Source organism: Nycticebus coucang, chromosome 13 (genome assembly GCF_027406575.1).
Source record: "Nycticebus coucang isolate mNycCou1 chromosome 13, mNycCou1.pri, whole genome shotgun sequence".
Classification (NCBI taxonomy): Eukaryota; Metazoa; Chordata; class Mammalia; order Primates; family Lorisidae; genus Nycticebus; species Nycticebus coucang.
The window spans coordinates 19,991,215-20,015,743 of NC_069792.1; the positions used below are offsets into that span (position 1 = coordinate 19,991,215).

Sequence of the window (24,529 nt, forward strand, 5' to 3'; positions counted from 1 at the left end):
AGGGGAGGGTGCTTGGTAGAAACCGGAAGGAGGGGATTTAATTTTGGCACTTTGCTGCCTTTATGCTTGGCCTGATTTGAGCACAGGGGGTGGGGGGAGACTTCGTGGGAGATAAAGTGTCAGTCCTTTCAAACCCTTCAGAAAACAGCGAACGCAAATGAATTCACAAACATTGCTAATAGGCTTCCAGACTTAGGAAAATTGAGCATTGGCAAGGACCTTGGAGGCAAATTTGAGCAACATCCTTATTTTCAAAGACAAGGGGAAAGCATCCTGGAGTGGCTCAACCACTCACCCCGGGTCACATTCCCAGTCTGGGTTACAATCGGTGCATGCAAATGAGGCGGACCTCCCGCACTAATTGCCACTCTATCGTTTTCTATCTGTGGGGATGCTTTTCATGTTCCTTTCCAAGCTATTAACCTTTCTTCCCCTGTTGTCCTAAGGAGAGCAAAGTAATCAAGCTTCTCTCCAGATACTAAATCAGCGTAACTTGCTCATTATCACAGTTGATTAAGTGTCAAAGACAACTGTGTCCGAAAAGGATAGATATCTTCTTTTTAGTGAGGAAAGGCATGAAACAGACACCTCCTTGGAAGAAGAAGGGGATAGCCTGTGGACGTGTCCTCACGATGACATGTGACACAGATTTCATTTCTCTGGCACTGCTTTTGCAGCTGTTCTGGTCCTTACATCCACAACATGTGATTAGACGTGCCTGGAAGTCTTCAACGCTGTGAACATTGCCCGGGCACTTTCTGAATAAAGTTTACACTGGTGCTTCAGGCCAGTGATAACACACTTAGAGGAGGCAGGTGGTTTAATTTCAGTTTTCATCTTTCCTTTCTTTTTCCATCTGTTTCCTCCCTCCTCCTTACAGACTTGCCTGACCCTCCTCCCCACCTCCCGACTGTGGGTTAAGTCACTTTATTAGTGTCGGGCCCTAATCCCAGCAGCTGTATTCCTTTAGTTTCGCAATTAACACAGTATAATCTGCAGGAAATCAACTGCTCCCCGTATTCAAGTGTTTGAAGTAAATTTTGGATCCCATAGTACAGCTTTCCCCTGTGCTCCCGGATTTGGGCCACGGCTTTGATGAGTGGTGGTTATGGAATTCCCACAGGTGGACTTTTAACTTGAAGGAAACACCTTTTCTTGTGTTTGCACACTTGTGTGTGCCTGTGTGTGTGTGTGTGTGTCTGTGTGTGTTCTGCAACTGCAAATTTGGGTGTGGCTGTTTCCTGCCCTCAAAGTAATTACATTTTTTGCCAGTGAATTACATCAACTCAACCTGAAAATGAAATGTGTCTCCAGTGTTTCACACGCTCCAGCCCTTGGAGGGCCAGATTAAGCATTATCTTGGGCAAACAGGACTTGACTTTTTTCTTCCCTAATTTCTAAGTTGTGTGTTAAAGTGAATGTTTTGCATGTTACCCATCTAGCAACCCTAGAAAATAACTGGCAACTGACGTTCTCTCTAATGGAAGCTGTTTTGCTGCCCTGGGAGGTAACAGTCTTCCTTCCTGCCTTAGACCTTAACCTCTCCAGGCAGTGAGTTGCTTCTGAACAAAGCATTTATTCAAATGTGATCTGATCAATGTCACCTTTTGTAATTTTTGTTTTGTGTCAAATATATGTTTCAGGACTACTTCACAGACTTAATCACTAACGAGAGCATTAATTACTTCAAAATGTCTAAGAGAATGTATCCCCATAGGCCCATTTTGATGGTGATCAGCCACGCAGCGCCCCACGGCCCCGAGGACTCGGCCCCACAGTTTTCAAAACTGTACCCCAATGCTTCCCAACACATGTGAGTAATAACCTCAACTCTGCGACTTGCCATGCAAGGCCTCCCCTCCTCTCCCCTCCCCTTTCCTCCCCTCTACCCTGTGTCTTTCCACGCTGCGTGGCCAGGAGCACCGGCTTCTGCACGAGGGCATAACTGAAGCCCAGACCCCAGAGCAGGCAGAGCCACTGGGCCTGAAGGAAAGGGCCTCGTCTGCGTGGTGTGATTAGGAATCTCATTTCCAACGTCCGCAAGTTGCTAAGTGGAAAGGAGGAGACACATTCAGGGAGAACGGGGCAATTTTTCCCAAGAGTTCCCTTCAATTGTCTTAGGTAACATTCGTGAGTCTGATCGAATAATAAAGATGATGATCACACAGTGTGCTTTTCACAGCAGCACAGTGGAGACCCTAGTCCAGTTGTAGAAACATGGGTTTATTTTCCAGGCAAATCCTTCCAGCAGCTTTGCTGCAGATGTGCAGTTAGGATTTCTGCAGACAGCAGCCAGAGTGGCTAGCCCAGGAGGCCTTCTAAGGTCGTGGCTTTAAAATAACCTGATGTTTCTTTTTAAGAGGCAGGAATCTTCTAGAGGAGGCTCTGGGGACAGGGCTGATGGCATGGGGGGACGAGACAGAGAGCAGAGAGCTGCAGCATGCCGACAGTTGTCACTAGCCAAGGGTAGACAAGTCTGGGCACTTTGGCAGCAGAGAACAGGGTTTTGCTGCTTCCTCTGTCATGCCGACAGTTGTCACTAGCCAAGGGTAGACAAGTCTGGGCACTTTGGCAGCAGAGAACAGGGTTTTGCTGCTTCCTCTGTCGACACCGTTTCTTCCCAACCGTGCCGTCAACATGCAGGCTTCCGTATAGAGCTGCTGAGGTAGCTCTGTGTCTGCCGAAAGCTTGGCATCAGAGAGGTAGGGAGCAGAAAATTGATATCTGTTTCCTTTATCACTAAACCTCCAAAACTATTTCTTAATCTATTTGTACTTAAATGCCATGTCTTTTCATCCACACTGGTTGTTAGCCAAGATTCCAAACAGGAAGAACTTTAAGAAAATACAGGGTGTCCCAAAAGTCACTGGGAAATTGTAGCTAAATGTACCTCTATTTACAAAATAGTCATTACAGAATTTAACAAAGAGGTACCCAACATGTAGAGACAATCAATTTTGTAATGACTTTGCATTTAGCTACATTTGCCCGTTTTCCCTACGTATGGCAACTTCAGGGCTGGCTTTTGGGACACCCTACAGATAAGTAACTGCTGAAGGCTGTCTAGTTGCTGGTCAGTATATATCTCTGGACAACTTGTTTTTTTTTTTAATATTCTTAATTTGTACCTTAGTATAACTAATTGATAACTCCAGTCAGTGGCATATAGATCATCCATATCATGTCAAGTAATTCAGATTAGATAGAAGGAGGTTAGACTCAGGGTAGGAAGCAACGATGTGTTTGAAGACAAGGCGGGTGATCCACTGAGCATGCCCAGTAATTTAAAGGCTGGAAGTGTTTTGATGCTAAACTATTGCCAACCAATAGAGAAGATTGTCCTAGCACCTGAGGAATATGACCTGGATGAGCCATTGTGTTTTGGAGTCAACCACATAGGCAGATAATTTAAGCTTCTGAAGACTCTAAGACTAAATTCATGAATGAAGCCCACATTGACGAGTGGCTGTCCATGGCAGCTCACTTACAAATTTAGTTGCCAACTGATTCAATGAAAGGAAAAAGTCTTGAGAGCTTTGTGGAAAAAGTCTTGAGAGCTTTGTATAGCTTCCTTTCTTGCATTAGCAGAATCCTGGCCTAAGGTGACTTTCTACAACTGTAAACTTTACAGGTGATTCCCTGAGCTGGAGGAGGAGTTGACAAGATAGGGTGTTTTATGGCTCCTAAAAAGTCAGCCTGCCTTTGAAGCTTGAGGCAAGGTCCTAAGCCTATGGGAAGATTAGCCCTAGGTCAAGAGGTTCTGACAGCTTCATTGCAGTATAGACAATAATTCTATCAGTGGAAGAGTCTGCAGAGTTCTCAAGAATAGCTTTTTTAAAAACTTCTGATCCAGCAATTAAAAATTCTATTTCCATAAATATATGTGGATTTAGTACCCCTGTAGCCCTCTACAGCACAGCAGGGATTTGGACATGAGGAAGACACAATTGCTCACATTTAGGGACCAAGAAGCTCAGACAGGGGTTGATACACTGGGGCCTGCAGTCCAAATTCAGCTTGCCACCAGTTTTTGTTAATAAAATTTTGTTGAGAAACAGCTATGCTCATTTATTTTTTTATTGCCTATGGCTGCTTTCATGATAGAACAGCCAAGTTGAGTAGTTGTGGCAGATACAGCATGAAATATTTACTGTCTTATCCTCTACAGAATAAGTCTGCCTGAGCCCTACTCTCTGGGAGAGGACAGGCAGGGTTCAATAGCCTTGCCAGTGGTACCAGAGTAGCAAGTCCGGAGCAGATTTCACAGGGCTGTGGATGTTTAGAGGGAGAAGCATTCCCAGCTTTGGGGAGAATCAGAAAAATGTATGGACCAAGAGACTTCAAAGTGGGCCTCAAAGGATGGGTGAAGTTTCTGCAGATGATTGTACAGAGATTGGGTAGAGGATTTTAGGAAAAGAGAGTATGGCAGGGACAGGTGTGTGCCGTATAGGTGAGGCAATCTCATATGCAACCTGGAAACTGGAGAATGGGCTTTACATGAGGCAAGAAGGGATAAAGCCTGAAAGGGAAACTGTTGCAGAATATTTAGGACATGAAGTGAGTTTGTATGTAACTGCAAGCCGGGAGCCCCTTGTGGTGTTTAAATTAGGTGGTAATACAACACAAGGTCGCTCAGTCATCTCCACAGGCAAGTGGATTGAGTTCTTCCTTTTTAATTCAAACAAATTACCTATGCCCGTCTATAAAGCAAAATGTACACGTGACAGAGCAAAAGGTATTCAGGCCATAGAGGCAAACAAACCCGGTTTCTGGGCTCAGCTGTCCTCACTAAGACCCTGGGCACTTTCTGTAAAAAAAAATAAAATAAAATAAAATAAGTGCCCTGCCCATTGTCTCGTCTGTAAAATAGAGACAATACCAGCACCTTGAAGTGATGTCCTGAATGAATTAAAAAAGGCGTTGTAGATATAGTCCCCATGTAGGACCTGGGATGTTGAAGCCACTTCGTGAGAATTAATTCTTATTTTTAGTTTTTAGTTTTTGGAGACAGAGTCTCACTCTATTGCCTTAGGTAGAGTGCTGTGGCATCTTAGCTCATAGCAACCTCAAATTCTTGGGCTTGAACAATCCTCTTGCCTCAGCCTCCCGAATAGCTGGGACTACAGGCACCTGCCACAATGCACAGCTAGTTTGTCTTTTTCTTATTGTTGTTGTTTTAGTAGAGATGGAGTCTCATTCTAGCTCAGGCTGGTCTTGAACTCCTGAGAGCAAGCAACCTACCCACCTCGGCCTCCCAGAGTGCTAGGATTACAGGTGTGAGCCACTGCACCTGGCCCCTAAGAGTTAATTCCTACTGATCCCTTCTATTGAGAGGAACACATGAAACTGCCAATATCTAGTCTTTCTTGACCCACAAAAGTGCAGTTCCTTAGGGCTCACCTTGACTTTAGGTTCAGGGGAAGCCGCTAGAGAAATGACAGGTTGATGCTTGTCCCTTGTGACGTAACAAATCTCTCGACAAGCTGAACTGCATGTTGTGATGAGCCTCTCACACCTGGCCATTCTAAAAGAACAGGCAGGATCAATATTGACTGGGCTGCGTTATCTTTTCCAGGTACAAACGTGTACTGTGGGCAAGTGCCGGTCCGGAGAACACCCTAAGCCACAGAAAATGAAAATGTATGTGTTTAGTGGAGGGATTCGGTTTCCCTTTGTTGCTAAGCTTTGGGCTTTGTGCACCTAGAATGTGGAGATTCACTGTCTCCCTCAGGCCTCCGAAGCTTTGAATTCCTGGCATCTTTGCTGGGAAGGTCCCCCTGGCTGCTGGTGGAGCCAGGGGTGGAAGGAATGAGCCTGCACCTCGTGTCTCAGCCAGTGAGCGCAGGCTCAGAGTTCAGTCCTCAGACAAAAGGAGTGAGACAAATTGAAGATAAGCTGCCGATTGAGGGGCACGGAGTTGCTCCCTGGCTGGCTTCCTCGGCAAAAACATAAGCAACACATTTAAGCAAGGGGATGCAAGAACTTAAGTACTTTGCAGAAATATTTGGCAGGGCCTGTGAAAACAGAGCAGAAGCCACAGACTGCGGGGTTGCAGGGCCAGGAGTAGTGTGAACTCTTTGGCTGTCCTTCCTTGGTGGCCAGGCAGCGTCCGGATCCCTCTTCTCTGGCCTTGGGTTATAGCTACCTGACCCTCCCAGACTCAGGCGAATGTACCGTCTTTCCCTAGGGTTTGGTATTCCCAGCAAAGAGAGGAAGCCAGTTCAATACTAGCATGTTGGCTTTACAAAATGAGGGTGGAATAGTAGGAGTAGATAATCGACCACTTTTTGACAGGGGGGACTGTTTACTCGGATGGTAGCTAAACCACTCGTAACCTCTGAAAAAATCTGAGGAAGCTCTCTCGTCATAATGCACATAATATGCTTTGTCATAAAGCTCTTCACTCTGGCTAAGATCCTGCTGTGCTTTCCAGTGAATTCTCTCCCTGGTCTCCCCACCAGGCTGCTAGATCCTTCTTCACCCTCACTTTAACATACCCGGCTCTCCTGGACTCAGCAAGGTGATAATAGGTACCTGTGGACAGAAGCCACGCCAGGAAAACAGACCCAGGTGATCCTCTACGAAGCTAAGAGACTCCCTTATCACCTGCCTGTGAACTATGATGCCCCTGTGAAGTTTGAAAATAAAATTGTTAGGTAGCGCCTGTGGCTCAGTGAGTAGGGCGCTAGCCCCATATACTGGAGGTGGCGGGTTCAAACCCAGCCCTGGACAAAAAATAAAATTGTTGTTCTGGTTCATCGTACCTAGAAATGTGTATAACTTTGTGTGCTTTACACACACAAGCACACACAGATCCAAGTATGATATAAAATTTAAAATCTCAGTAGAGCAGTCTGTGTCCGCTAATTTGCAAGACTTGTTGTGAAAGCAGAAATTTTGCATATCAAATTTTGACGTTTGTATGTCAAAAGAAAAATCCGCCTCTGTAAGCCGCAGGACAAAGTTTATTGAAACACCTTTGTTACCTAAAGCTAGAAAGAATATCTTGCCTTAAAGAGGATCTATACATTTGTACTTCTATTCTTGCACAAATATGTGAAAGAGCATGCTGTTGGAGGTGAGAAAAGTTTAAATTCTCTATAAAAAAAATTCTGATTTGGGCAGCACTACTGGCTCCCTGATCTGTAGCCTGCTTTGTTCTCTCTGTGGATCATTTGCTACAGATCCTACCAGGATCTGTTCACCCAAATCCCTGAAGTCAAATTGTAAAACTCCAGGGGTCAACATGCAACTGGTGGTATGCAAGGTAACTTTGTCCCCAAGGCTTGGGACAGAAGTATTTCATCTCTTAACTTTGTAGGGCCAGGTAACTCCTAACACCTTCAAAGCACAGTTCGTGTTTGTTTACCAAGTGAACAGGGATGCTAACCTCGCCAACTGGCTGACATTAAATTATTTTTTAAATGGGCCAGGCTCCCAGGGCTCATGCCTGTAATCCTAACACTCTGAGAGACAGCAGCGCCTGTGGCTCAATGGGTAGGATACCAGGCCCATGTACCGAGGGTGGCGGGTTCGAACACGGCCCCAGCCAAACTGCAACAACAACTAACACTCTGAGAGGCCAACGAGGGTGGATTGCTTGAGCTCAAGAGTTCAGGTCAAGCCTAAGCAAGAGTGAGATACCATCTCTACTAAAAATAGAAAAACTATCCGGGCATGGTGGTGGGCACCTGTAGTCCCAGCTACTCAGGAGGCTGAGGCAAGGGGATCACTTGAACCCAAGAGTTTGAGCTTGCTGTGAGCTAGGACAGTAGGGTATCCTACCCAGGGTGACAGACTGAGACTTTGTCTCCAAAAAAAATGTTTTTTCTTTAAATGGTATCAAAATATTTGAACAATAAGTTTTATGAATTAAAAGAACACCTAGAAATAGTCCAATTCCATAGTTTTTTTAGATTAAAAACTGAAGTCCCAAAGTCTATTTTTTAAAATAAAGTTCCAAATGGCTTTGCCCAGGTCACATGTAGTTAGGGGCAAAACTGAAGCCAAAACTCAATTCTCTTAGACCCAGATGATACTCTCACCACGGGCTTGCTCCATTCACACTATAATCACAATTAGTTTTAGTTGTGGCGCCTACATATTTGCACAATTCTAATGGGTGTTTATAGCATCATTAAAAGACTCTCTGAATTATTTACTATATACCTATAATCAAGATCGTTTGGTATTATTCTGCATGTGCACAAATGTTACCTTTCTAAAGACATTTGAAATCAGGTGGAGAATATCGCCACAAAGTCAGTTAAAGGAAGTTCACCGTAAGTGAAAACTGAGATGGTGTGGCTTGGGAGATTAAGTATAGAATTTCCAGTTTAATGCTTTGAATATGTACCTTAAATCTGTATAACTGGCTTATTCTGGGAGTTAAAAACTATTTCATTTCTCAGAGAATAATGGTTCTGCTACCAGTACCCTTTAAGAGTCAGATATTAGGGGGTTTGTTATTGTTTGAGACTAAATATCAAATGAGGAAAACACATGTTCCAATACAAAACACTAGAAATATATTAATTTTCACGGGAGTGACAGCAAAGGCCATCAGCGGCTAAAATGAACTGCTACGTTATTTGCAATTCCCCAAGCAGGCATTTAATATACAGCAGGTGCATTTCTTGAAACTATTTCTTTGCAAGTAAGAATGGTTCTTCTAAAATATCCACCTGACAGAAAGGTGACATTATTGATTTTCAGGATTTTTAGTCCTGTTATGTCATTAAGCAATGATGGAAAGAAAATCAGACTGCAGGGAGGATTGTCATGATGGTAAGGGTCGAGCTTGCAGATGTAAGATCTGGGCTGGCTCTCTGTTACTACTAAGTAACAGAATTGGATGAGAATTTGGTTCTGATTCCCATACAATCTGTAATCATTGAATATGGGGTTTTCCACTTTTTCCTAAAAAAAAAAAGAAAGTTACCTGCTTCTTTGAATTGCTTGTGTTCCATCCAGCTCGCAGCACAGAGCCCTGTTTGAATAATTTGAAGTCAATCCTTAGTTAGGGAAGCAAGGCTTAATTATCACTGAGGAACAGAAGGCTGTGTCTTCTTTGAGGAATTTGGCAGATCTCAGCGGGAGGCAACCACAAGCCCTTGGCAAAAGATCACTTTTCAACAACATTGTCATTTCCAGCGACCCCCGACCTTCCACCTGCAGGCCCCAGGACAGCTGCTGTGCTGTGGGAAGCAGTGGAAGTCTGTCTCCCTTTAAAAGGCAAATGTGCAGCCCCCTCCTTGCTGCCTGCTGAGATCCCACCTGGGACTTCATCCCCATAGAGCCGGGGGTCATCTCCTATATCAAGAAATTAAGAAAAATCAAAGGGGGGGAGGAGAACAGCTTTGACAAGAGGCCCTGAACTCTCCCTTTTAATATAAGCCAGATTTAACATATGTCATTCTATAAATCCAGGGGTCCAATTTGAGGCTGGCAATTTGCTGCAACCTTGACTGCCTTGTTGCTCAAAGTGAGGTGTTGCTATGCCAGGCGCATCAAGGCAACTGGGAGAGGATTTAATTTGTCCACTGTGAGCCTCCATTTTGGTTCCCTCTTGTAATTTTTGTTTGTGTTGAGGCTTTGTGGTTTTAAAAAAGTCAACTAGATTTATTTTTAAATTAAGCCAACCCAACAACAAAGGCAGTGAGAGGAGGATGTTTAGGTATTATAAAGAACCCCTGTGTAATCTTTTATAGCTGTCTTCTTTTTCAGGGATGTATCAATAAATGGTTAGGGAGCCTTTCACTACCAACATGGGGATCTCTCTGACCTCAGACCACCCCCAGGGGCGAAAAGCCCTTCGCAAGGGAATTTAGAAGTCCCTCTCTCCTCCTTCCTAAACTCTTACTCTAATCCTGTTTGTAACGCAACGTGCTGCATGAGGAATAAAAAACACAGGCATAAATTCTTCTCCACTTCCTTTCTGATTGTGGTTTACTTTACGTAAAAGGAACCCTTTCAGGCACCACTTGGTTCATGAATCGTTTATTTGGTAGGGAGAAAAAAGTTTGTATTGAAAGTTTATCTTAAAACGAATGGCAGTTGATACTGAAGAGTTTGCTTTTTAATACCTTGGAGATTTTTTCAATCCAGTAACTTATAATGGAAGGTATTTGTTTATGGGCTCATGGAAGAAAGTCATATCCCATTGTTTGAGGCATTTTTAAGTAATATGTATACATAGTTATTCCTCAAAACAACTGTTTAAGAGAGGCGCTGTTAGCCCCACGTACAGATGAGAACGTTGAGCCACACCCTTTTTTCCACTCTAGAAAATCTTGTCTTCTTAAACAGGAGTCAACTTACACTTCTAAGCATAATTTTCACACTGTTGAAGCCGGGGTGTTTGGAGCTAAACGTTACATTAGTATTTGTGCTGCTCTGTTTCTGCTCCATAACCACCACACAGGCTGGTCATCAGGCTAACGTCCTACACCAGAAAGGCCAATGGCCCCAAACTAGCATTTTCTACTATCAAAAGAAAGGTTCTGAAACCTACTGGCAGAAGAAATTGGGTAACAACAGGTGGCATTTGTGTGTCCCAGCATGCATGGAAGTGTCCCAGCAGTCAACCATATCTCAGAAACTCCAAGTTCCGCCCTGGGACATGCAGATCACCACAGAACCAGTGGAGCGCTGGGTAGAGACTCCTGAAATCACTGGGCTTGCAGCGACTGATTCTTTCCTCTGGTTTTATAAATAATGGCATGGGGTCACCTTCAGTCATCATTATCCATGATTTTTCACTGATGGATCCCCTCCTCCAGAGCAGAGATTAACTATCAGGTGTCTCGGTCACATGGACTGAGAGGCTGGCTGTTTGTGTCACATCAGAAGCCACCTCCACTGGTAGGAAGTGCCCCTCCCTTTCACTTTTTGTTCATTTTGTTAAAGTAAATAAAACTTTGGAATTCAGTCCTGTTTCTACTACCTACGAATTTTGTGAATCTGGAGCATTTTACTTAACTTTACGAAACCTTGATTTTCTCAGCTATAAAGTGGAGCTAATAAACCTATTTTCCAGAACGGTTGAGATAACTAAATGAATTTATGTGTCTAGAACACCTTGAACAATACCTCACACATGGTAAATACTCACAAAGTTCTCTACTTCAAACAACCTCTGTGAGCTTAATAACATTGAAAGAGAAGATTCAAGTAGATGATAGTCTGTTGGTGAGTTCAAATGTAAAAAAATTATTCTTAGTTGGAGAATTGCTGTAGCATAAACATATAACACGCCTATCTATGCTAGAGAGTGGGGTGGCGGTGTCTCATGTTGGAAGGAGTTGAGTAAGACTTCAAAGAGGTGACATGTTTTTTGAGTACCTAGTGGAATGCATGGGAATATCACTTGGATCTCTGCAATAGATTAAGTATAAGCTTAGACTAACCTGTCCTAGAATAATAAGACCCAATTCCCTGTGGCTAACATCTGTCCTGCGCCTACGTTCAAGTTGTAAATGAATAGCGTTATTGGTGAGCATGTATGTACCAGAAGAAGACTTGGTTATAATTCCAGCAAATCCAGTTAAATTAACGGTATCTATACACAAGGTTAAGAATGAGAAAGACTCACAGAAATTAAATATATGAGTAATTAATAAAATATGCTAATAAATTCAAGAGAAAAAAGTGTGGAAATTATATGGTAGCTGAACCATGTAATTCATCAGCTCCCATACCATGATCTGTCAACATTCCACATATTTAATATAATTGAACTACATTTAATAGCCTAATTAGCAATATAATTTTTATGAGATAACATCACATGTGAGCATTCCCTTCTACATTACTGAGTTTTATCTATAGGTTTGTAATATAACTATAATCACCTTGGTGTGTTTCTTACCCATCTTTCTTATTCAATGAACCCAAATGAACTTGCACTAATTATATGTTCAATTACCATATAGTAAGATTCCCTTCTGGATATTTTCAGAACTCCCAGTTATAACTATGCACCAAATATGGACAAACACTGGATCATGCAGTACACGGGACCAATGTTGCCCATCCACATGGAATTCACAAACGTCCTGCAGCGTAAAAGGCTCCAGACGTTGATGTCAGTGGATGACTCTGTGGAAAGGGTAAGCTCATGAACCTCCCTCTTGTGATAGTTTTTGGCCCAGCTTCCTTTGTTCTTGCCAATCCTGTTTCAGATTTTTGTTTTGTCTTATTTGTTTTTTCATTTTCCAGCCTCATCTTGAGAAACAATGTGTCTATTCAGTCACTTAATCATCCTTCCCTGTCTTGTCCCCATTCTGTCGAACCTCTCCATACCTGGTTCTCATGGACCCAGTGACAAAAAGAGAAAAATCAAACCTTCATGAGTCAGGAGGAACGCTTGCAAATACCTTCAGAAATTAAGCAAGTAATGTAAATGACTATAGCAAGTCCAGGATAAGGCACTAAGGACTGATGTGTATTGTGGAGAACATGACATTAAAGGCCCATCTAGAGCAAGCAGCAACTCCGTCTGGCTCATGTTTGCTATGCAGCATGTGGATCAAGTACCATCAGGTCTTCTGACGTTTTAAAATACGTCTGAAATACAAAAATTTGTATTTGTAATTTTCAGAACTTTAGAACATAGTGTAAACCAAGCAAGACAGGCCTAAAGCTGCATCAGGCTCAGAGGCAGCCTGTTTTTAACCCTTGGTAATTACATATGCCTGATGATATGAAAACATGCTTTACTGATGGATTTTCAAAGTGAAAGCTGTGAACTTTGAAGGTAGAGGTTGTTTTGTGAGTTTTGTTTTTGTTTCTTATCAGACAAGCAAATAAAACTCATGAGTGGAATGTAGCAATTCACAAAAATTACATTTCAACAGTATCCTTGGGGCCCCCCACCCACAGCCCCTCACTCCAAGCTTGTCAGCAAATAGAAAATGTGGAAGATGTTTATGTTTGTCAGCCTTACTAAAGCAACTCTTGCCTTTTAAAAAATAATGGGAAATGATTTGGGGGTGATCTCAGCAACTGTACTGAGCACCAGCTGTGCCCAGGTTTGCCTCTGACCTGTCCTGTGCCGTGTTTCAGCTGTATAACATGCTCGTGGAGACGGGGGAGCTGGAGAACACATACATCATTTACACGGCCGACCACGGTTACCACATCGGGCAGTTTGGACTGGTCAAGGGGAAATCCATGCCATATGACTTTGATATCCGTGTGCCTTTCTTTATACGTGGTCCAAGTGTAGAACCCGGATCAAGGTACGTATCTCTCTGCAACATTCGACTGTCACAGCTCATGCGCATCTAAGATGATTCAATGACTAGTCTCAGCTCTGGTTTCCTTTCATCCAAAACAAAAAAGGATGTATATAGTTTGGTAATTTAGAAGATGAAAACCTTTTCCCCACTGGCCTGTGTTAAAGCAACTGAAGTATACTGTTTAAAGAGAAAGGAAAAGTAACGGTATCAATGACTAATTCTCTCAAATTAACCAGAATCCGTGTCTTTTTGGCCTGTGTACACAGATGGAAATATGATCTTGGGAACATCTTTACCTCCTTTGAATCAGAGATATACTGTCATTTTTTAAAACAACGAATGACATCCTCTTAGTTTTTAATTTCTTTTGAATAGTTACTAAAAAAAATTTTTTTAAGAGAATTAAATTTTAAAAACACGATTTTTTTTTAAAAAGAAAGAGATCTGAAGGACTGAGTTTTATTGCTGTCACCTTAAGCAGGTCACTGCATCTCTATTTTCCTGTCATAAAATGAGTCTCGTGTTCCTTGTCAATCATGTCACGATGTTTTGTATAAAATGAAATTGTGATGCCAGGCACAGTGGCTCATGCCTGTAGTCCCAGCAGCTTCGGAGGCTGAGGCAGGAGGATTGCTGGGTAACATACGGAGGTCCCATCTCTAAAAAATGAAATAAAAATTTGCCAACCATGGTGGCCTGTACCTGTCATCCCAGCTCCCCAGGAGGCTGAAGGACCACTTGAGCCCAGGAGTTCAATGCTGCAGTGAGCTATGATCACGCCACCACACTGCAGCTTGGGCAATAGAGCAAGAATCCATCTATTAAAAAAAAAAAAAAAAAAAATTGAGGTCTCGGCACCCATAGCTCAGTGCTTAGGGTGCCAGCCACATACACTGGGGCTAGTGGGTTCGAACCTAGCCAGGGCCTGCTAAACAATGACAGGTACAACAATAAAAAAAAAAAATAGCCAGACGTTGTGGCAGACGCCTGCAGTCCCAACTACTTGGGAGGCTGACGCAAGAGTATTGCTTAAGCCCAAGAGCTTCAGGTTGCTGTGAGCTGTGACACCACGGCCCTCTACCAAGGGCAACATAGTGAGACTCTGTCTCAAAAAAAAAAAAATGAGATTTTGTACATGAAAGAATTATGGAAAGAGTAAAATAAAGGGGTGGAAGTAGAATTCAAAAGCTGGAGTAGCCCTTGCAGAGCATCTAGCCTGCGATGTTGCTGAAGCAGCTGAACAGACCGCATCACTGCCCACCTCAGAGTCCCTGCTTCTGGAAGTGGCGGCACTGGGGCCCGGAACTCAGAGACTCTGAAGGTCAGCTGTGTGCTCCACCTACCGCTGCCTCACACTGACTCTGGGGAGAGGGCGATGGCGGGAGAAGGGTTTCTTTAGAGAATGTCCTTATGTTCCTTGTGATCATTACAAACTCCCTGGGGCTTGTGAGATCTATAGTGAGAAGGCTTTATGTTCGAAGGACTTGGTAGCATTGATCAAATTCAACTCTAAAAGCTGTACATCTTATTTTAGAATATTGATTTAAAGCCCAAGTTCAACAAAGGAGTTATGGAGGTTGGGTATTAAGTGATAGAATACATGGGACAGAAACCATATGTCAGGCCACATCTCAACTGGCAGCATGCTCAGAGCACAAGAGTGTGGGGCACCTCTCCAGCCTGACCCCCGGGAGAGTCCATTAATCCTGCTGACTACTCACCCACCCTGGCCAAGTGCAACCATCTGTCCCTAGGAGACCACAGAAGGGATAGAAGGAGTTGAAGACCAGTGAGTCACTGCTGTGGAAAAAGCAGCCTTCAGTGCCACCTTCCACAGGCAGTGGGTCTGGGTCGTAACCATCTGTCCCTTTGCAGAGTGCCACAGATCGTCCTCAACATTGACTTGGCCCCCACGATCCTGGATATTGCCGGGCTCGACGCACCTCCCGATGTGGATGGCAAGTCTGTCCTCAAACTTCTGGACCTGGAAAAGCCAGGTAACAGGTGCGTCAACATTCCTTCCCTCAGCCAGCCCCAAACAACACTGAGCTCTGGCTGGCGCCCAGAGCCAGCCGGCTACTGAAAAACACGGAGGCAAAATATGCTTTGCCCGTGAGGATCAGCCCCACACTGGGCCTTTCTCGGCTGTTTGTGAACAGCATATTGATGGAGGTGCAGTCATGGTCTGTGGGAAGCGGGAGGTGTTTCTTTAAATAAACTGCTAGCACAGATCCCTTTGGAAAAACTTCCAGATGCCAACAGTAAATATTATTATTTTGCTTTCAGGTTTCGAACAAACAAGAAGGCCAAAATTTGGCGTGATACATTCCTAGTGGAAAGAGGGTAATTATTGGTTCCTGGGGTGCTTCTGGGAACCAGTCCTAGTGGGCAGCTCTCCCTGCTGGGTATTTTTTTTTCCTCCTTATTTTTGTTTACTAAGCATGCAGACTTCGTCAGCCTAGTCACAAGATTGAATGGTTTGCTAATTATTCTCCACTGGCCAGCAGAGTAATTATGGCTACATCAGAATTGTAAAGAATAAATTCTCAGACTGGTTAATGGGTACAAAAACACAGTTAGATAGAAGGAAAAAGTTCTAGTGTTTGATGGTACGGGAGAAAAATTATAGTTAACAGTACTTTGTTGTATATTTCAAAATAGCTAAAAGGCAATAATTGTAATGTTCCCAACACAAAGAAAAGATAAATATTCGAAGCGATAGATACCTCAATGATTTTAATTCGATCATTACACATTGTATATGTGTATCAAAATATCAGCTGTATCCCCCAAATATGTACAACTACAGCATATCAATTAAAAGATATCCCCCCAAAAGGCAATATATTCTCCTAAGGTGGGACCAAAGCCTTGATATGGATTGACTAGCGTTTCTTGGCATTGGTTCTAATCAGACCAACGAAGTAACTTTCTCAACCACCTTTACCAAGTTCTTCTCCCAAGCTTGCCTGCAGCCTGCTTTCTATTTCTTTTCCCTATGTGCCTTTCGTAGTTTTAAATATATGAATGTATGCCGTTGTAATTATTTCTACGGTCTCTGCTGGATTTCCCCTTTTGATTCGTTGCTCATTGCCTTGTTTTTCTCCATAATGGAAGTTGGGAGAGAGAAAAGTATTCATCTACAGCAGGATCTTCATAGTTGACCACCTGCCTGCGTTGACCACCTCCGTAGGCCAGACGTGCACCACGTGTGCGTGTCAGTCCAGACGGCCTGGCTCCCTGGGCGGACCCCTCCGCGTGTTGACCAGTTTGTTACACTCCTGTGGGTGGTCAACTGACGGAGGTTCCACGCTAATTGTTGTTTAACGAAAAGAACTTTGAATATGTAAAATTAAACATTTATGCCCAGAGTTTTGAAATTAATGCTACAGTGGACAAATGATTCTTCCTTTTTCTTTTCTTTTGTTTTTTGAGACAGAGCCTCAAGCTGTTGCCCTGGGTAAAGTGCCATGGCGTCACAGTTCACAGCAACCTGCAACTCTTGGGCTTAAGCGATTAAGCTTAACTCTTGCCTCAGCCTCCCAAGTAGCTGGGAATATAGGTGCCTGCCACAACGCCCGGCCATTTTCTGGTTGTAGTTGTCATTGTTGTTTGCCGGGCCCGGGCTGGATTCGAACCCGCCAGCTCTGGTGTATGTGGCTGGCGCCTTAGCTGCTTGAGCCACAGGCGCCGAGCCGAGGAATGATTCCTCTTATCCTTTCCTCTCATCTTCAGAGTACCCAGTTTGTAATTTCCACAAGGGACTCATCAAATCTTGAACTCCTGCAGACAGAGCTTCGGTGTCTGTTCTTGTTGCTGAAAGAATGTGGAGTCATGTGACAGGGAAGGAAAAGAGGACAGGCGGGGCTGAGGGCTGGTAATTCAGATCACTTCTCATGTACTAAGTGTTTTTGCTTTTTCTGCCAAAGCAAATTTCTGCGTAAGAAGGAAGAGTCCAGTAAGACTATTCAGCAATCAAATCACTTGCCCAAGTATGAGAGGGTGAGAGAACTGTGCCAGCAGGCCAGGTACCAGACAGCCTGTGAGCAGCCTGGGCAGGTGAGTGACACGGGTTTCCTTTACAGCCTCTTGCGCGCTTCTCCATTTCTAATTTAGAAGATTTTCAACATAAAATAATGCACATTTATGTATAAATAAGCTTTTCCGAGTGGTCACCAGGGCAAATTCACTGCGACACCTCTCCCCTCACTGACAGAATTACCTGCCTGGTCCATGCTGGGCCTCCTCATCTCTGCTTGGGTTCCTTCTAATTAATAAAACACTGCATGGTGGTGGGAGAACCTCAGACAGAGTTCTATGCCAGAAGACACCGGTTCCCTCTGAGGAGAAGGTTCCCAGGGCTGCTGGTCACTGGTCACCAGAGGGTGGTCAAGAGGTAACTTAGTCAAGACATGGGCAGGTATGGGCAGTCAGCCACCCCAAGAGACATGGTGCGTCATCTCACCCCAGGCTAAGGCAGACATCATCTAACCCAGCGTAGAGGACAGAACTGACCAAGGTCAGGAAATGAAAAGGGAAACCATACTCTGTTCATATTTTCTTCCTCTGCTTACAAAGATTCTGACATCAAATATTTCATGAGAATGAGTCCTCTTCATGAGCAGGAATCTTACTATAGAATCTGGGCTACCCAGAACACCAACTATTATCAGTAAGAACAAAAGAAATACCATTAACCAAGAGTTAATACTGCTTTTAAGGAAAGTGAGAACATAAGAACATTAGTGACTTTTGATTGGAATCTATACTGGCTGAAAGAAAATGTTATGTTGGGCGGCACCTGTGGCTCAAGGAGTAGGGCACCAGTCCCATATGCCGGAGGTGGCGGGTTCAAACCCAGCCCCAGCCAAAAAAAAAAAAAAAGAAAAAAAGAAAATGTTATGTCATGACAAAAGAGAAAATGAATTCCTGCAGCTTCGAACAAAATCAGAAGAAAGTGAAAAAAAAAAAAAAACTAACATTTTTGAGCATCCGTCTCACGTAATGCATGGCATACAGGACTTTGTATGCATTCACTGAATTTAATCTTCACGTCTCTCAAGTGAGGTAGACGTTGTCATCCCCATTTTACAAAGGGGCAGCTGCCAACTGGCAAAGTTTGGGTCCAAACAGGAGTTGTCTGACGCCAATACTTAGGCCACTTGCTGCTTTCCTAGGTAAGTTATGGTAACGAGGTGAAGAGAAATTCAAATCTTTGTGAATTTTTTTTATTTATTTCAAAATATTACAAGGGTACAATGTTTTTTGTTATGTAGATAATTTTTGTTATCCTTGAGGCAGGGTTATAAGTGTGCCCATCACCCAGATGGTGTTGATTGTACAGTTAGGTAGGTTTTCACCCATCCCCTCCTAGCCCACTCCCTCCTTGATTTCTACTGAGTTTTACTTTGCTCTCTACACACATATGCTCTTCGGTTAGTTCCAATTTAATAGCAAGTATGTGTGGTGTTTGTTTTCCCTTCTTTTGATACTTCACTTAGAATAATGATCTCCAGTTCCATCCAAATTGTTGCAAAGGCCTTAAGCCATCCCTCTTCGTGGCTGAGTAGTATTCCACAACACATATATACAACATTTTGTTATACTCATGGATTGATGAGCACTTGGGTTGATTCCACCCTTTGCAATTGTGAATTGTGCTGTAACAAACATGTGAGTGCAGGCGTCTTTTTGATAAAATGACAGCTTCTTTTTGGGGTAAATATCCAGTAGAGGGATTGCTGGGTCAAGTGATAGGTCTGGTTTTAGTTCTTTGAGGAATCTCAGTACTCTCTTCCATTAAAGTTGTACTAATTTGCAGTCCCACCAACAGCGTATAAGTATTTCTTTCTCTCTGCATCACCAACATCTATTACTTTTGTATTTTTTAATAAAAGCCATTCTAACTTGAGTAAGGTGATATCTCATTGTGGTTTTAATTTGCATTTCCCTGATGATTAGTTGTGTTGAGCATTTTTTTCATGTGTTTATTTGCCATTTATCTACCTTCTTTTGAAGTTAGAAGCTTTGAAAAGCTTCTGTTTATGTATTTTGCCCACTTTTTAATGTTTTGTTTTCTTGCTGAGTTCTTTGTAGATTCTGGTTATTAGCCCTTTATTAAATCTAGCTTGCAAATATTTTTTCCCATTCTGAAAATTATCTGTCTGCTCTTTTACTTATTTCCTTAGCTGTGCAGAAGGTTTTAATTTAATCAATTCCTATTTATTTATATATTTCTTTATTTTTGTTATTGCTGCGATTGCCACTGGGGTCTTGTTCATAAATTCTTTGCCTATGCCAACACCTAGAAGAGTTTTTTTCACCATTTTTTTCTAGCGATCTTATGGTTTCATGCCTTACATTAAAATCTGTTCTCCATCTTGAATTAATTTTTGTGAGTGGTGAGAGAGATGGATCTTGTTTCATTCTTCTGCACATGGCAATCAAATTCTTTCAGCACCATTTATTGACTAGGACTTCTTTTCCCTGGTGTATACTGTTGTCTGGTTTGTCAAAGATCAGTGGCTGTTTTAGATGATTTTACATCTGGTTCTTTGTTCTATACCATTTGTCTATGTTTTTGTACCAAGCAATACCATGCTGTTTTGGTTACCACAGTCTTGTAGTGTAGTTTGAACTCTGGTAATGTGATGCCTCCAGATTTGTTCTTTCATCTTAAGACTGCCTTGGCTATTCAGGCTTTTTTCTGATTCCAAACAAAGACTAGAATTATTTTTTCTAAGTCTGTGAAATATGATGTTGGTATTTTGATGGAGATTGTGTTGAAACTGTAAATCACTTTGGGCAGTATGGATATCATAACAATGCTGGTCCTACCGATGTATGAGCATGATATGTTTCTTCATTTGTTGTGTCATTTGCAATTTCTTTCCTCTGTGTTTTGTAATTGTCTTTGTAGAGATCTTTTCCCTCCTCTATTAAGTTTATTCCTGGGTATTTTATTTTCTTTGTGGCTATTGAGTCTTTGATTTGACTCTTAGCTTGACTGTTACTGGTATATAGGAATGCTACTGTTTTGTGTACTTTGGTTTTGTAATCTGAGACTTTGCTGGATTTATTTGTCAAATTTGGGAGTCTCTTGGTGGAGTCTTTGGGGTCTTATAGATTTTATCTGACCTCTAGGTAGCCATACAATTAGCTAACACCAGTGCAAGACATCAGACTGATGAACGTGGGTAGCCTAGTTATTATTAAAGGGCTTCGCTCATTATATTCTCATCTAGCATATTGAATAGTCATTCATAATAAATAGCTTGATCCTTATAGTATTTCCTCATGCTTTTTTGTACACAGGATCCTTTTGAAATAGAAGAGGTTGGGGAGGGAGAACTGTTGAAGGAAGGGATAAAACCAAGCCTTCATGGCATTCTCATAAGTCTTAATTTTCAAGTGTTTACTGGAGAAGCTTAGAACTGTTCATTATATTTTGATTTGAAGTTTTCAAGTCTTTCTTATGGAAGCACTAAGTATTATTATAAGTAAAGCCTCGGAATTGTTTTCTAGCTCTAAGATGATTTTTATGAGCCAGCCTCAATAGGCTAGTTTACTTTTATTCAGGAGTTGGAAATCTTCAGTATTAAATATATCTCATGCGAATTGGTGATCTTCTTACTGTTTATCCCTCAAAGTGGAGAGCATTACAACCATTCGGGGGTAAGGTACACTGCCTACCTTTTAGTATACAACCTCTCCATATGACTTGCTCTGCGTTTTTAATGTATATCCTCAAGGGCAAATGTAGCATAAACTAGGTGATGGTAGTTTGGCCCAAGCTTTTCACTCATGTGCTGAATGCCATGTTAAAAACTTAATTTTGCCTTTTTATGTTTTTCTAAACTTGTTTTGCTGCCATGAAATGCTTTCATATCTGGCTCCGTGGAATTTTTCTCTGCTGCTTTATTTGTATGTAAATCAGTCTGAACTTAAATTCCATTACGTGGATATATGAGAAGGTAAGCAGCTATCTCTTTTAGAAATGCCTGAGTCACCCCAGGCCTGCTGAATCAGAACCCCTACAGATATAGCCCAGCGATCTGTGTTTTAGTAAGTCCTGTAGGTGACTCAGATGCTCCCTGAGAGGGTGAGAAGCACTGTTCTAGCCTAATGCTGTGATGACTGGTTGTGCTCAGACCATATAGCTTAAGAATCTGAGAACTTCAAGAAAATCTTAGAGCTTGTTTGTGCTCTACAGCATCTTCATATTATGGCCTTTTGCTGTTTCTTCCTGGCTACTTGGAAGACTGTCTTTTTGGTGGCAGTATCGCAGACTTAAAAAAAGGAAGACACAAAATCCAGAACAGTGGCACTACGTTGTTCAGGATCAAGGTGACAGCTGAGGCTGCAACCAGCCTGCTTACTCTGCTCTGATGCGGGCGCCTCCCCTGGTCTGTGCTCTGCTCCCCTTCCTCTTCCCTAGGCTAACTGTCTTTATTCTAAGGCAACGCAATCTTAGCTTTGGCCTTCTCTGGGGTACAGAGGAACAATTAGAGCCATTAGCCCACTCTGTCTGCTCCGAATCCCCAAAACGATGGTGTATATCCCCCAAACCTTCTCTCACACCTTCCTACAGGGTCACCCGAAGGGTGAATGGTAGAGTTTGTTTGGCAACGTGGATGCATGAAGTAAAGTAAATAAAGGAAAGAGATCTGAGGCCAACAGGTTTGGGTTAGAATATTGGCAGCCCCCACCTTCTTGTGTATCCCCCTGTGTAAGTCACTTAATTTCCCCTGAGTCTCAAGTTTTGTATCTCTAAAATGGAGAGAATTACTCTAACTCTTGTGAAGATTAAGTGATCGTATATAGATAAAGTGAGGCTGAGCTACTTTTCTCCAATGTGCAAATATTGGCTGTTATTATTTTTCCAGGCCATCTTACCTGTTGTTTTCATTCCTCTGAAGCCAACAGGGAATTAAAATGGGCTAGAATCCCAGAGACTTGGCATCATTTCTTGACTATGTGAACACAACAGCCAGCAGGGACTGATTAGGACAACGTGGACATATGTGTTTGCCTTGCTTGCATGTTCCGGAATCAGCACGCATGTGAGGCTGAGTGTGAGTTTCCGCCACTCTCTGAGCTAGGTGTTATGCCTCTGAGCACATTTATGTACAGACAACCCCCCCCCCATAGTCACACACCTACAGGTGCACACACTCATGTGAAAATCTCAACTTCTGTCTAAAAATACTTTTGTTCAACAGAGAAAGTGCAGCAGTGTAGAATGTACGCTTAATTCTGGCTGCATATTAGAATCACCCAGGGAATGTTTGAAAATACTGATGCACAGCCAACCCAACGCAAATGGAGGGGAGGCCACAATTTTGTGTTTGGAGTTGCAAGGAGTCTTAGAAAGTTGCAAGGAGTCTTAGAAATCTTTAGCTGGATGATGCCACTTTTCCTGATAAGGCCATTTTGGTCCAGGAAACTTAAGCTACAAACCCAAAGCCAAAACCAACATCTCTTCACTTCCTGTAGAGTCACACTGCATCACTTTCTTCCCTGTAACATGCTGCCTCTGCAAATGTGCAAGACAGTAGTTTGTCCCTTTAAAAGCATGGATGGCATTTGCTATAAATGGCGCTTGCCACTCACAATCCTTCTAGCCCTAATGGCACGTTAGAATCATACGGGTAGCTTCAGAAATGCTGATGTTCAGGTTCCATCCAAAAAAGTTAAACCACAGCCTCTGGGGGTGACACCCAGGTATTAAGTGTTTTCTTTTCAAGCTCCTGGTTGAGTCCTATGAGCAGCTGAGACTGAGAACCGCAAATGTCAAGTGAGCATTCCTGGGTTGGTTTTGTTTTTTTCTTCTTCCAGATATACACAGTGACTCCTTAAATGGGGGCTACATAAAAGAGAAATCCCCTGGGCATCCAGTCCTGAAGTACACTTTATATATTCATCGGCATTTCGAGGGAAAAAGCAGCTTGTTCTGATTTTGTAGGGCACCTATAACGTCCCTTTGATGAGGTGTTGAATTCCAGCCTCTTTCACTTTGTCTTTCTACTATTGTATCAATATAAAACGAAAGGTGTGTTTAGAATTCCATAAGGGACTCCAGCGTCAAGAGGCAGACAGTATTATAAAGGGAGTTAGAATGTAGCTTGGTGAGTATAAACAGTTTAGCTCCAGGATTATGTTCTTATCCAAAACTTATCCCTAGAGACAAAATAGCCCTCAGACCCTTTGTGACCAGCTGCAGAGCATCAATAATAAGACATTTACCTGTAAGGTCTGGCTAGAATGGTTAGTTTAAAAAAAAAAAAAAGACAGCCTTATTCAAGAATTCACTGAACCCTGGTTAAAATCATAGCATAACCCATAGATACCACCCCCAGCTTTCCTGTTCCCAGTGGGGCCATTCAGAAAGACTGAGCTCTCTGTGCCATCCCCTCCTTGAATTCTCATCTGCACACTGTGGACCACCCAGCCTTTCAACCTTGTTCCCCCTCCCTCTTCAACAGCCCACCCCAGTCAGGTCACCTCCTCTGCCTTTTAAACGTAACATGCTATGCCACGCCTCACCTGCATGGAAGTCACTGCCTCTCCCTCCCTAAGACTCTCCCCTCAGCTGAGGCTCACTGAGACTCACGCCCTAACCCTAAACCATTCTCCTTTTCATCACTGGTCAAAGTGCCTTGGGATTACATCCTGGGCCCACCACTTTCTCAACTATGAGCAAAATGCTTAATGCAACTCTGCCTCAATTTCTTCATCTATAAAATGGTATTATAATAGTACCTGCCTCACAGGGTTGCTGTAAAAATTATGTGAATTTAATGTATGGAGCACCTGGGACAGAGCCTGGAACATACCAAGGACTCACAATTGCTAGCCGTAGGTTGTTTGGCAAAGTCAGTTCATTCACTTCCTTTGCTCTAAATTGCAAGAACCTTACTTCTCCAACGTTCCAACATTGACTTTTATGAGTGATTATCCAGATTAAAATCTAAAGGAGGAAATGTTTCTCTCTTTTGCGTCTTCCATTTTACTGTCCCTCCACCTCTCTGTCCCATCTCATTTCACATTTGTGAGAGAAAAAAATTTGCCAATGGCTTGAGCTAAGTAGCAGTTTGGACAAGAATGTTTAGATGGTTGTTTTATATTTCCCAGTGTGGAGACAGAAATTTTAAACCCATGTCCACATGCGGGTAAGTGATTTTTATGATGTTAGTGTTGGCATAAAAGATATTCAGATTATCAGAAAATTATTGTACAGTTGTTGTATTTCAAAGAATGTGATTTGACCTGTATTATAACCAAATCCA

The 24,529-nt window shown here is 42.6% G+C and overlaps 1 protein-coding gene across 8 annotated transcripts in view; it reads left to right on the forward strand.

Moving 5' to 3' along the window:
• Positions 1 to 24,529, forward strand: part of SULF1 (sulfatase 1) — a 189,793-nt gene that overhangs the window by 123,734 nt on the left and 41,530 nt on the right. For 6 of the 8 annotated variants that reach the window (XM_053558792.1, XM_053558795.1, XM_053558793.1 and 3 more), the window contains 6 exons: positions 1,644 to 1,813; positions 11,960 to 12,110; positions 13,066 to 13,241; positions 15,117 to 15,245; positions 15,528 to 15,584; positions 17,171 to 17,300. In XM_053558792.1, the coding sequence (XP_053414767.1) occupies positions 1,644 to 1,813; positions 11,960 to 12,110; positions 13,066 to 13,241; positions 15,117 to 15,245; positions 15,528 to 15,584; positions 17,171 to 17,300 (813 nt within the window). The remainder of the gene's footprint in view (positions 1 to 1,643; positions 1,814 to 11,959; positions 12,111 to 13,065; positions 13,242 to 15,116; positions 15,246 to 15,527; positions 15,585 to 17,170; positions 17,301 to 24,529) is intronic. The other 2 variants (XM_053558796.1, XM_053558798.1) reach the window with 1 other exon arrangement.